This window comes from Phaseolus vulgaris, chromosome 10 (genome assembly GCF_000499845.2).
Source record: "Phaseolus vulgaris cultivar G19833 chromosome 10, P. vulgaris v2.0, whole genome shotgun sequence".
NCBI lineage: Eukaryota > Viridiplantae > Streptophyta > Magnoliopsida > Fabales > Fabaceae > Phaseolus > Phaseolus vulgaris.
Window position 1 is genome coordinate 1,824,648 of NC_023750.2, and position 13,360 is coordinate 1,838,007.

The window sequence follows — 13,360 nt, forward strand, 5'->3', positions numbered from 1 at the left end:
TTTTTACATAATCAAACAAGAAATCTTCACTACCAATTTGATCTTTAGAGATCATAGAATTAGTAAAAACATTTTTAAAAAAAGTAAGGAATCAAGAAAGATGTGAATGAAATTCCTTAAGATTTATCTAACAAGAAGGTAGCTGAAAATCATGAAATGAATAAAGTGATACAGTTTACACTAGAAAACCTTTCCAACTCTCAGGTGTTTAGGCTTGTGTATACGCACTCAAAAGAACTTCATGCACGCAAACACTATCATAAGCTTAGTAAGACTAATAATAATATCTTATGAGTTTCTCTAGCCGAATATATATCCAAGAAATCTATTTCTTAATCAAACTCTTCTGATGCAGAGGTACCTGCCATGAGACCAATTTGGATTTGCTAGTCAAATTTTAAGTTAGAAGAATCTAAATCCTCCTAGCTAGACATTCATCCTTCTTTGAATTGCCTTTTTTTTTCTTCTTCTTCTCTTTCTCCTTCTCCCCTTCCTTGTCCTCAAGATATGGACATTCTAACTTGTAATGTCCAGGTTTTTACACTTATAACAAATGACCTTCTCCTTGTGGTCTATATGTGCTTGAATATTTTCCCATTCTTCTTCTCCATCTTCTTAAATTTGTCGGTGAGGAAGAATAACTCATCATTGCCTTTGTTTGAACTGTCTAATGTATTATCTACTTATTTACAAACTATCAGACACTATCCTTTTCTCTTTGTGTGAAGTCTTGAATGCAAGATCTTTCACTAACCATCTTGGCATCACTCTGCAAAACTTGTTTATCAAAATAGAAGAATACCTACCAGTTCTTTCATGGGCATGTCTTCCAGGTCTTTAGACGTTCTTGGAGCAATTTCCTAGGCGAGGGGGAAGGGTCCTCAACACTTTATCATTAATCTCATATTGGTTCCAAGAGATCTCAAACTATTAAGAATAGTCTGCAGCCTAGCAATCATGGATTGGAGCTCTCATTCGTCCATGGTGAACATGTCGTATTTGTGTCTAGACATAGTAAGCTTGTTTCTCTTGACCTCTTTGGATTATATGATAAGGCTAGAGTCTCCCACATCTTCTTTGCACTTGTCAACATCATCAAAACCTTCTCTTCAGTCTACAAAAATTGCAAACTTCACCTTCACTTATATCATTACATTTGCACCGACAAGGTACCTTTTTAAGTAATTCTTTCTTTCAACAATAAGTTTGATATCTTGATATACATGAAGTTTGTGCAAATAATGTGAAAAATAAACATAAAAAATTAATAAATTATATTTAAGGATATAATGTATGATCTTGGGTTTAAAGAATGAGATTAACCAGAAACTTGATAATTGTTACTATACTGATTCATTTTATCATGTTTTCACTTTGTATCTACACAAGAAAAAAATCTTTAGAATAGAGAAAGAAAAATGTACAAAATATTTAAATAGGAAAGTTATCCTCCTAGAAAAACCAAAGAAAAGTGGAAACTAGAGATACAAGAAAACCCAGTAAGTAGAAAAGATTGTCAATGCCTTTATATTTTCAACAAAGAAACCTTCTTGATTGCGTAAAGTTGATTGTGCCAAGGAGCTCTTAGCATTGTGATATCATACTTGATACATCTCTTGAATTTCTTTTGGAAGTCTTTTCCTTTTATTTTCTATTCTAGAACGTTTTGTTTAATTTTATGCTCATCTTGGAACTATATGTGTAAATGTTCTTATTTTTGCTCCTTATTCAGACATTCCTGGCAAGGCGTTGTCTAAAGTGGCCACGATGCCAATAGACATATCACATGGAGATAAATTAGAGTCAAGTTCAAGTAAGTTTAGGATTGAAAGGTCAAAGACAGAGAGGATTAGACACTTGAGTCCTGAAGATGCAGCTCAAATTTTTGATAACAAAATTCCTGTCCAGGAGAAGGTATATTGTTGTGTTTTTGTCCCTTTTACCAAATACTTGATAAATTTTTCATACATTTTGGTAAATTCTTATGCATTGTTTGGATAGGGGATTTGGTAAGAAAAATAAAACTAGAAAAATTGATGATTTTTTTAAAGATGTGATTTGATATCTACTAATATGGAAATGTGTAAACCAAAAAATTAGGATTACTTTTCTTTGTTTGTTCGACTTGAGAAAAAAAGAAGACAATAGAGAATGAATTTGAGAGAGTGAATTCCCTTTCTTACAATCTCATTTATAATGACATTGGAGATCTCAAATAAAATGAATGAGAGGAAAGATAAGAGAATATGAAAGGTCATATCTATAAACTAGATACAACATATTAAAGAAAAAGGAAGAATAGGGTAAATCCCTTGTGTATATTGAACACATAGGGTTATGTTTATATAGGAAAAGAAACATATGGGCTAAGCCCATTACATAAATATGAGATATCTAACAATATCTATAATATCTCATAATATCTAATTATATCTAATAATATCTAATAATATCTAATAATATCTAATAATATCTAATAATATCTAATAATATCTAATAATATCTAATAATATCTAACACTGTCCCTCAAGCTGGTGCATATAGATCATATGTACCCAGATTGTTACAAATATAATCAATCCTAGGCCCTCGTAAGGGTTTAGTAAAAATATATGCTAATTGATTATTTGAATTAACAAACTCAGTCTTGATATCTCCCGATATAATATTTTCTCCAATGAAATGACAATCAATCTCAATATGTTTTGTCCTTTCATGAAAAACTGGATTTGAGCTAATATGAAGAGCAACCTGATTATCACATATAAGTGTCATTTGAGTAACCTCTCCAAATTGCAATTCTTTAAGTAACTGTTTAAGCCAAATAAGCTCACAAGTAGCCGAGGCCATAGCTCTATATTATGCTTCTGCACTAGATCTTGCCACAACACTTTGTTTCTCGCTCTTCCAAGAGATCAAGTTATCACTAATGGAGACACAATAACCAGAAGTTGATCTTCTATCAGATGGAGATCCTGCCCAATCAACATCTGAATAACAAACGACTTTAGTATGGTTATTATGACCATATAACAAACCTTTTCCAGGAGAGTCTTTAATGTACTTCACTATACGAATGACTGCATTCCAATGATCTTCACATGGAGAATTAAGAAATTGACTCATCACACTGACTGGAAAGGAAATATCAGGACGAATAACACTGAGATAGTTCAATTTTCCAACTAATCTAGAACAGTGGCACCTGAATCTAGAACCCAAGGGCCAAGGGAAGTGGAGTGAGTGAGACCAACAAAAGATGTACCTGAATGTGCAACAGAAGCCGTGGAATTAGGGTTCTGACAATCCTCATACCATTTAAGAAATTCATTGAAAATAGCAGGCTGGCCTAGGGTATCAATTGAAGTATGGTCCATGGTAGAAGGTTGCACAGGGGCAGTTTGAGCAACCCCAACAAATTTAGGAGGACGACCATGTAAGGCATAACATCTGTCAATTTTGTGGCCAAGTTTGCCACAATGGTCACACTTGTGACGCTCTTTGCCCGGCTTGTGAGGGCGAGTACGATCACTATGCTGAGAGACTAAAGCAGAAGAGTCATCAACATGAGACGTTATATCAGTGGTGTGTTTACCTGGGACGCGCAAAAGGGTAGAACAAGTGGAAGTAAAATTGGATACGATAGGAGATCCCAAAATTTGATCACGAATGTGAGAATAATCATCAGGAAGACCATGTAAATCCAATAACATGAAAAACTTGGATCTTTGTTATAGTTCTTGAGAAGGAGTGGGGGCAGGAGGTAATAACTCATTAAAATCATGAAGAAGAGCATGAAGTTTACCCAAATATTCCGCCATTGTACCATCAAGACCTTTTGGAGCAACAATTGGGAGAAGATTTTGACACATACCATAAAGGCGTTGAGTATCATTGGTGTATAATAATTTTGCTTGTTCCCAAACTTCTGAACATGTCTCATAGGTACGAAAAATTTGTTTTAAAGATGAGTGAATGGTAGATTTGATAACAATGCATAATTGAACATCAATTTTGAACCAACGGGAAACCTATTTTCAACAACAGTAGGATGAGTAAGATGATCAACATAACCTTGACTCTTAAGCCATAATTTAATATCTGATGCCCAAGTGTCATAATTGGTTCCATCCAATTTGTCAATGGAAAGATGAACATTGATGTAATTAGTATAAATAGATGGATCAGACATAATGACTGCGGAAGAAGCCACAGTGGTAGCGGCAGCGGAAGCGGAAGAAGCCATAGAAGACAAGGACAAATCCAGTCACCGGTTAATTGGCGGCAGCAACAAAGATGAAGGCTCCGACAGCGTCTCCGGCGGAGGCTCCAACGAGATTCCGACAGCGGCTCCGGCAAGGCAGTGGCGGCTCCGGCGAGGCAGTGGGACGGTGGCTGGAAAATGCCAGTGATGGGTTCACCAATAAAAATTGAACCCTAAACCCTAACCTTATGCTCTAGATACCATATTAAAGGAAAACAAAGAATAGGGTAAATCCCTTGTGTATAGTGAACACATAGGGTTATGTTTATTAAAGGAAAAAAAACCCATTACATAAATATGAAATATCTAACAATATCTATAATATTTCATAATATCTAATTATATCTAATAATATCTAACAAAACTTATACAATCAAAAACACATGGAGAAATATGAAATAGAGGTTCATTTGAAAATAAAATGTAGTAGGGAACATATGGTCAAGTGATGAAGAAAACATTTTGTTATTGAGTAAACAGGTAGTTAGGATAACTGTGTAAGTACAAGTAGACTGATGCAAAATGCCATGTGAGCTCAAGAGTTTAGAGAAATCATACGAAAAACATTCTTTGCCATTATTGCTTTGTGATTACTTTTCGAAATTGATTTATGATTTTATTAAGGAAAGACATAAGAATAGAAAAAATAATTTAGAATGATCTTTGATTAGATACATTCGAGTGCATTTAAAAAACTCGTCAATTAAAGTAACAAAATATCTAAAACCATAAGATGAAACACGACTTGGCCCCCAATTATTAGAATGGATGATAGGAAAAACTAGTTATATTTAAATTCAGAATGTTTAGGAAAAGTAGACCTAATAAGTTTTCCTAATCATGTCCTTCGCCAATCAGTTGACCCTACCACATTCTTGTATATGAAGAGTGGGCATCAAAGATAACTGAACAATTCAATGATTTGGTTAATTGACTTAAAGGACTGAGATTAAAGGGATAAGCAGAAACAAAAAGAACAAATTGAGGGAAACTTGACCAATTTCTTAGGAAGCTACTTTAGATCCGTTTGCAAGGGTTATGAAATGAGGTGTTTTAGGAAAGGAGAGAGAAAAAAACCAAGAGGTATTACTAGAAATATGACCAGAGGCACCTAAGTCAATTATTCATGGATTTTGACTTTTCATGGATTGTGAAATATTGGGAGTTGTAGATGATTGTGCTAGGTTGTTAGATTGCAACCTCAAATATTCCTGATATTTTTTATTAGAGAACTTTGGCTAAAAAACTGCAAATTTGGAAATATTGGCTTTCTTCTTTCTTGTCAAGAAAGCCATGTAAAGAGTAACAACTGTTTTGGTGTGACCCATTCTTTTACAATATGGGCATTGAGGACACCCTTTACCACCATGCCCTCCTCTAGTGGCATGACCTCCTTTTCCATGAATAGAAATCATGGTAGAAGACTCAACAATTTTCTGAATATTTCTACTCTTAATAATTGAACACGAAGGAGTCTTGTTGTCAGGTTTTCCATAAAAAGAACTTTCAGACCAATTAAAATTTGATGTCTAACATGATCAAAATCTGGCTTTAGTGCATAGAGGATCATAATAATATAAAACTTATCCAACTTCTCTTTTATCTTATCTAATGAGTCAATTTCCAAGAATATCTTTAATTCCTTAGTTGCAAATTGAGTTTCAACAATAAAAGACATCATATCATTATCAGATTGCTTGAGAGAAGCCAATTGATTAGCAGAATTGTAGAGGTGTCTGATATCATTTGCAAAAATATTTTGGGCCTTTTTCCAAAAAGAATTAAAGGTTTTGAATGACCTAAGAGTGCTAAAAATATTGAGCTTTACTGATTGCCAAAGTAGAGCACAAAGTTGAACATCAATGTTTTTTTTCCTACTATTGAACTTGATTTGGTGGTACTCTACTCTCATACTCTTCTAAATAATCATGAAAACCTAGGCCAAGGAACCGAAGTTTAACTGAGGCAGACCAAGATAGATAGTTTTTCCCATGTAATTTCTCAAAAGTTCTAGGAGTCCCAAAATGCTGTTTGTATAGTTATATTTGATCAACACTAATTCAGCTACTTCAAACTCCACTGTATACTTTTTTTATCAACAAATTTCTTCATTCGATGTTGTGCCTTACTCAAATGAGTTTTTAGTTGAGTGATGGTGAGATCTCATTACTGTAATAACTCTTTTTGGGAAGGTGGATTAGTGTATTCCAATTGATAGTTGGCAGTAGTCGGGGGATCTCTAACATACACAACTCGAAAGGGAGTCATGCCAATGCTAGAATCGAAGGAACTATTGTACCAAAATTCAGCCCATGGAAGTAACTTACTCCATTCCCTTGGATTATTCACCATGAAACATGTCAAATACATCTCTAAATATGCATTGAGGGCCTTTGATTGTCCATCACTTTGAGGGTGATATGCTGAGCTCATGGTAAGAGTAATGCCACTCAACTTGAAAGCACCAAATCTATGAGCCTCACGTTAATAGAAACTTAGAAGTGCATATAAAACAAGAATTATTGAAATACCTCTGTATTGTATTTTAAGTATTTAATTATTGGATGTCTTACATAATGGAAAGAAAGAAGACTGTATGGGTGAAACAAAATACAAAGAAGAAAGTAAAAGATGTCCGTGAAGGGCCAGAGAGAACATAAGATTCTATAGAATTCCCCTCCTCTCTCCTTTTCTCTAATTCTTATATAAAGATCTCATTCACCACACAATCCCTTAATGTTTGATTGGCCCTCCATGTGCACTCACTTTTTCTGTTAACCTTGTCTTCCTCATCCTCTGCCCTCCATGGCCCTCCAATGGTTTTTCCATGTTCTTCTCTCACCACTTCATCATTCCCATGTGACTATGTAATGACGATTTTGCCCTCGTAACAGATCCTAGAATTGATTGTGTGTAACAAGTTTGGTGCATATGATTTATATGCTCCCGTTTGAGTGTGTTAAATGTATCTTATGCATGGGCCTCAGTCCCATCTCTATGCAAGGCTATGCTACATATTATATATATGCGCGTGTCTGTGTCTCTCTGCCATGTAATATACACAAGGGGATTCCATAACAAATGACTATACTGTTTCTCTCTACACAATGTAATTATGAGTAACAGTTACAGAACCTAAATATAGACAAGGTTGACTTTCTTAACATTATTATCATCATTATCTTTATTTTTGTTTTTAATCGTGTATGACTGGTACATCAGTTGATTTTTACAACTGTGCAGCTTAAATTGTTGAACAGAATAGCTACTGTCAAGGATGATGGAACTGTAGAATTTGAAGTTCCTGTAGATGTTGAACCTGAGACAATTGTTGCTCAATCCAAAGAAGTAAATCATGTTGTTGATGATTCACATGATGCAACAGACTTTCATTACATCCCACCATTGAATATAGTCATGCTTATAGTTGGTACACGAGGAGATGTGCAACCATTTATTGCAATAGGCAAACGCTTGCAGGTATAGAGGCATATTCTTATGTCCTAATTTTCTCTTTTCCTGCTTCAATAATGCATACAAATAGGCACATGTGGAGATTTATTGCATTTTTGTTAAGGTAGGTGAATGATTGTATCTATAAAGACATTTTATTATGTTTTCTGTTTCTTGTGTATTGGTTAGAAATTAGAACCATTCATGCACACGAGGAGATTTGCTGCCCTTGTTAAGATGGTGTGAGTGCTGTATTAAGTTTGTCGTGTACTTTGTTCTTTTGGTAGTTGTTTATCTAGAGAACTGTTGTAGTTTTGCATGTTACAATTCAAATTGATTGGGGTGGTATGCTCAGGTCCTTGCCCAATATTCTTGTATAAATAGGAATACAATAAATTTGATTTTCAGTTTTTGTTAATGATATAATAATAACAGGTAACTCTTCTAGTCTTGCTCAAAGGATTATCGATCAAATTAATTATGCCTTCACTCTTAATTAGCTAGGTTAGGTTGATTATATCTTGGGAGTAGAAGGCAAAACTCTTTAGGATGGTTCTTGTTGTAAATAACAAATAATTAGGATAAAAGTATTCTCAATATCTCCCTAGTAAAATGTATCTTCAGAATCTTATTCATTTCAACATATTTTTATTTTCTTAATTTAAAGGTTTTGATTATTACCAATAGAGATGTTAGTATATAAATGAACAATTCTTTATTTCCTAGCATATTTTAAGTTGGTATCAGAGCCTAGTCTAGCTAGGTTTGTTGGATCTATTGTACCTAGCGACTCCCGAAATGTTTGGTTCCACTCTTGGGAGTTTTCAACGTGAGAATGTATTGGAGATCTCACATCAACTAAAGATATGATCGAATTATAGTATATAAATGAGTGCAAACCTCACCTTACAAACATCTTTTGTGAGGTTAAATTATGCTTAAAGTCCATTTTATTTTAACCCAAAGCAAATATCTTTGTGATCTTCTTCATTGATCCAATGTTTGAAGCTAGTTCTATTTCTTCCCCTATGGCCTTTAATTGCAAATTATCATAGAATATTACAATTTTGTCGAGATGCACTTCATATACATCTGTGGTTGGTGCTCTTTAGGATGCTGTTTTCACTCATCTCAAAATAAGCAATGCTATGAACAAAGTGTCTCAATGTATAGCTCAACTTGTTGAATCTCATTGGACCGTTGTAAAAAGGATTCTTTGATATGTTAAGGGGACTCCTCTACATGATATTCATCTTACTCCTATGACCTATGTCTCTCCCTTTCTTCATCAAGCTTTCTTTGATGCAAATTGGGTTGCTGATCCTGATGATCGATAGTTGGTGCTTCCATTCTTGGACCAAATCTCATTTGGTGGTGGCCTTGGAAACAAACTCGTGGTAAGGTCTAGTACAGAGGCATAGTATCGTAGTCTTGCTCAAATAGCTGCCGAAATTCTATGGATTCAAACTCTTCTTAAAGAACTTAGCATATCACGTGGTCGTCTTGCCATCTATTGTGATAATTAGAGTGTGATGACTCTAGCTTGCAATCCTGTTCTGCATGCCAGAACCAAGCATATGGAAATCAGTCTCTTTATTCTACGTATAAAGGTTCTATCCAAATGTCTCTATGCTCAACATATTTTAGCCCAAGTGCATTGGGCTGTTGTTCTTATCAAACCCCTATCCCCTTCTGGTTTCATGTTTATTAGGGACAAACCCACCTTGAGTTTAGCTGGGAGGTGACTGTTGTTTTAAGCTTGTTGTGTAGTTTGTTTTTTGGTAGTTGTTCATCAGCTGCGCCTTTTCAGCTCTCTCGCTCTCTCTCAATATATATACACATATATAAAGAGGACTGTTGTAATTAGGTGTTTTACAATAAAAGTTGCCTCTTTTCTGTTTCTCTTTCTTCTCTCTCTCTCCCTCTTCTTTTAAGATCTTAATAGGTGGCAAATGATTGTTTCATAGAGTCACTTTATTACTATTTATGGCTCAACCAAAAAAAAGCCAAGAGAAAGGAAATATTTCAAATACATAATCCATGTTTTGGCACTGCTCTTTCACTTGGCTCTGATGTATGTGGCTGGTATATTTATGCTGTATATTTTGTTCTTTTGTCTTCACATTTCTATTTACTAATTGGAATTTTCTATTTTCTGGTGAAAATATTATCATTGAATTCCTACCCGTATTAGTTTAATGAGGAAAATATATGAAGTGAATAATTTGTATTTATGTTATTTACATATTCAAATTGATTGCTTTTTAATTCTTTATTTAAGTGCAGGACTATGGCCACCGAGTTAGATTAGCAACCCATTCAAATTTTAAGGAGTTTGTTTTGACAGCTGGGTTGGAGTTTTATCCATTAGGTGGTGATCCAAAAGTTCTGGCTGGTTGTATGTACTCTATACCCATGTACTAATTTCTTCTTCTACTGACTGGCTGGGTGCATGATATTCTTAATTTCTTCCGTCCCACGTTCCTTTCTAATGTGGTTTTTTTTTTATTTGGCAATTTGATAGAAGAATTTTCAATGAAAATATATATTTTTTAGTTTAGAAATAATTAATACTCAAGTGGCTAGTCAAATCAATAAGTTTTTCTCTTAAACTAGTCATTTATCATTTTTGATAATCAAGTGATTGACAATAATTGGAAGTTATTCAATGCTGAAACACTTGACTCTTAAATCATTGACTTGTTAATGTGCTACTTTGTTATGTTGGTTTTGGTGTATTTTGATATACAAGCTTGTTTTGAATTTTTATTATTTTTTTGGCATGGATGTTGCATTTGTGCGAATGGGTGTGCCCTTTCAGGCCTGATTCAAGAATTGATTTTTGTTGTTGAATAACATGTTTTACACAAGTTAATATTTGTAGATGCTAGTTATTGTAAATTAGGGATTTGATTAATCCCCTTCGTATTTGTTAGAGATATAAGTTGATGATGTTAAAGATATGTTCTGATTACATTAGATAGGGAGATATGATATAAGTTGATTAGGAAATAACTTGCCAAATATTTCCCATTATTATGTAATGATTTTCTTCTTAGTATTGTATCCTTCATTATAAATAAGAATACTCATGTGTGTACCCAAGACACCGAATTCATATATTCCTTATTGGTTTCTCTCTTTTCAACATGTTATCAGAGGGATACGATCATTTGGGACTTGTTTCTGTTACTATCCTTTCAACAATATTTATGATTGCAACCTAATTATTCATGATAAATAGGTCTAAATATGATTTTAGTCCCTCAAATTTAGGATAACTTTTCAGGTCTCCCATATTCAAAATGATCCTTTTTAGTCCTTATAATTTGAAAAATGTCTATGATAGGAACCGAAGTAAAAGTAATAAAACAAAAGAAAGATATTGACGATACTACATTAAAAATACATCATGGTGTTAAGCTTTGGTACAAAATGAACAATAAAAGACAAACAAATAATAGAGATTATTGAACCCTTTTCTGAATAAGAACCACTTCTTTTCTCATCTCCACCAAATATTCCTTCTAACTAATTCCTTCATCCCCCTCTAGACCATACCTTTCCTCTATGTATAATTCTTTTCATCTCTCTTTTCACTAGTCACTTACCTTCTGTTTTTTATTTCACACCTGCTTACCACTTTTCTTCTTTATTTGTTTGCTCCTAACTGCCGGCCCAATAAGCCCAACAATGAACCCATCAGTTTGTTTTAGTCCTTCTATCCCAAATACCATAAAGATTTTCTTTATTTGACTAGAAATGAATATTTTAAAAGGAATTTGTCTACCTAAATTGTTGAAGATCCCACCTGCCTAGAGATATAGTTAAAATAAAGTATTTAAGTGAGTACAAACTTCATCTTGTTTATGTCGAAGATGTAGGGACAAAGGGACTAAAATGTTTCTTTTGTGGAAATTATAGGGAAATGATCAATATTGAACTTGAAGGACCAAAAACAAACTTGTACCAGATTTGAGGGACTAATAAATATTTAAGACTAATAAACTTCTCCCCTTTACAGCTATTTCTATATTTTTACTTTTGAATTCTTTCTGGAGCAGATATGGTTAAAAACAAGGGCTTTCTGCCATCGGGACCTTCCGAGATACCTATTCAGCGAAATCAAATGAAAGAAATCATTAATTCTCTGCTTCCTGCTTGTAAAGAACCTGATATTGATTCTGGTGTCCCCTTTAAAGCAGAAGCAATCATTGCCAATCCCCCTGCATATGGTATGCTTTCTTGTTAGTTACATGTGGGTAATATGGTTAACTGAATTTGTGCATCTATATTTTACCATCTAGTGAATATGATGAGTTTCTAAATTATGAAATAATGTTGGATTAGTGTTTTTGTTAGCATACATAAGCAAGCCTGAAAAAGTTAGTTTATGATCTGTGTGAACTATAAAGGTGGATGCTCATTTGGCACAATATCCCTAATGTCCTTTGCTAAGTTATCTAGCTCATGGAAGGGCTCTATGATCATAGATTTGGGAAATCAAATTCATCGTTGGGAAAACAATATCAAATTAGCCTCTAAGCTATAGATAGTTCATAATAAAGAGCAAACCCTTCTTTGTATTACTTAGTTATTTATTAACCTTTGGCTTAGGTTTATGAACTTTCCCTTAAGCTTAGTTGGACATACCATAGTTTTTTTTTTCTTTTCATTTTGTCTTCCCAAACTTGAAAGACAAATGTTGTGGTTTAGCATTTGATAAGCATCAACCTCGTATCAAGGTCTATGCTTGGATAAATAGGGGCAACACAGAGGATTACACTTGTGGGCTGTTGTCAGGAGTAGCTAATTTCCCAATGTCCCAGGAATAGACAACTAACAACATTTATAGTTAGTAAGAGGGTTGTTGATACCTAATTTATGGTTTTATAGAAAACCAAGGAAGGAAAAACCAAATGATATATTAATTCTGAAAAATCCTTAATACATTTTTTCATAATTGCTAGAAAACAATCTTCCAATCTAAATATATTGTCGGACCACATGATGTTTTTTTTTTCATTTTCTTTGTTGGTTGACTTTGGCCTGTCTTTGTTGGTTCCAGTAATGAATTGCCCCTTATATCGCATTGGTTCCTGTACCGCCTAGGATAGACTGTTAGTATCAGAATATCTTCTTAGCAGTATGTTTTAATATCTAGCAATTTCTAGCCATGGCTGCCATCAACCGTTCATCTCTGTTGAAATTAAGAATGCATTTCTTCATGTACATTACAAGAGAAGCTATACATGAAAGGAATACTAGCTTTTGTATGTTGTCATAATATTTTCCATTCGCTCTCAATTTTGGGTTACTCCTTTTGATAATGTTGTCTTTCTTTCTCCTTTCTTGCTACTTGATCCTTTGTTTCTGCTTGTCTAACTAAATTAGCAAATATTACTCTTTAATTAATATCTTGTACAATGCTATTAATATTGGTACATCTTTAGGGCATACCCATGTGGCAGAGGCACTTAACATTCCAATTCATATTTTTTTCACAATGCCATGGACGTAAGTTTCATCCTGTTTTCGTAATCTTTAGAATTTTGTTCTCTTCTATTGTTGTTTTAGTTCTTCAACTATTGGTTGTGTTTCTTTTAGTTTTCTTGGTGATTCAATTTTGCATTTTATGCGAGT

General features: G+C 33.9%; 1 protein-coding gene across 4 annotated transcripts in view; it reads left to right on the top strand.

The window, feature by feature from the left end:
- Nucleotides 1-13,360, top strand: part of LOC137818259 (sterol 3-beta-glucosyltransferase UGT80A2) — a 34,352-nt gene that overhangs the window by 3,312 nt on the left and 17,680 nt on the right. For 2 of the 4 annotated variants that reach the window (XR_011082049.1, XM_068621559.1), the window contains exons 2-6: nucleotides 1,733-1,914; nucleotides 7,508-7,744; nucleotides 10,004-10,115; nucleotides 11,782-11,952; nucleotides 13,171-13,234. Coding sequence is in view for 3 of the 4 variants with exons in the window: in XM_068621559.1 (XP_068477660.1) it covers nucleotides 1,733-1,914; nucleotides 7,508-7,744; nucleotides 10,004-10,115; nucleotides 11,782-11,952; nucleotides 13,171-13,234 (766 nt within the window). In the remaining variant the exon portion in view is untranslated. Of the gene's footprint in view, nucleotides 1-1,732; nucleotides 1,915-7,507; nucleotides 7,745-9,998; nucleotides 10,116-11,781; nucleotides 11,953-13,170; nucleotides 13,235-13,360 lie in introns of all 4 variants that reach the window. The other 2 variants (XM_068621561.1, XM_068621560.1) reach the window with 2 other exon arrangements.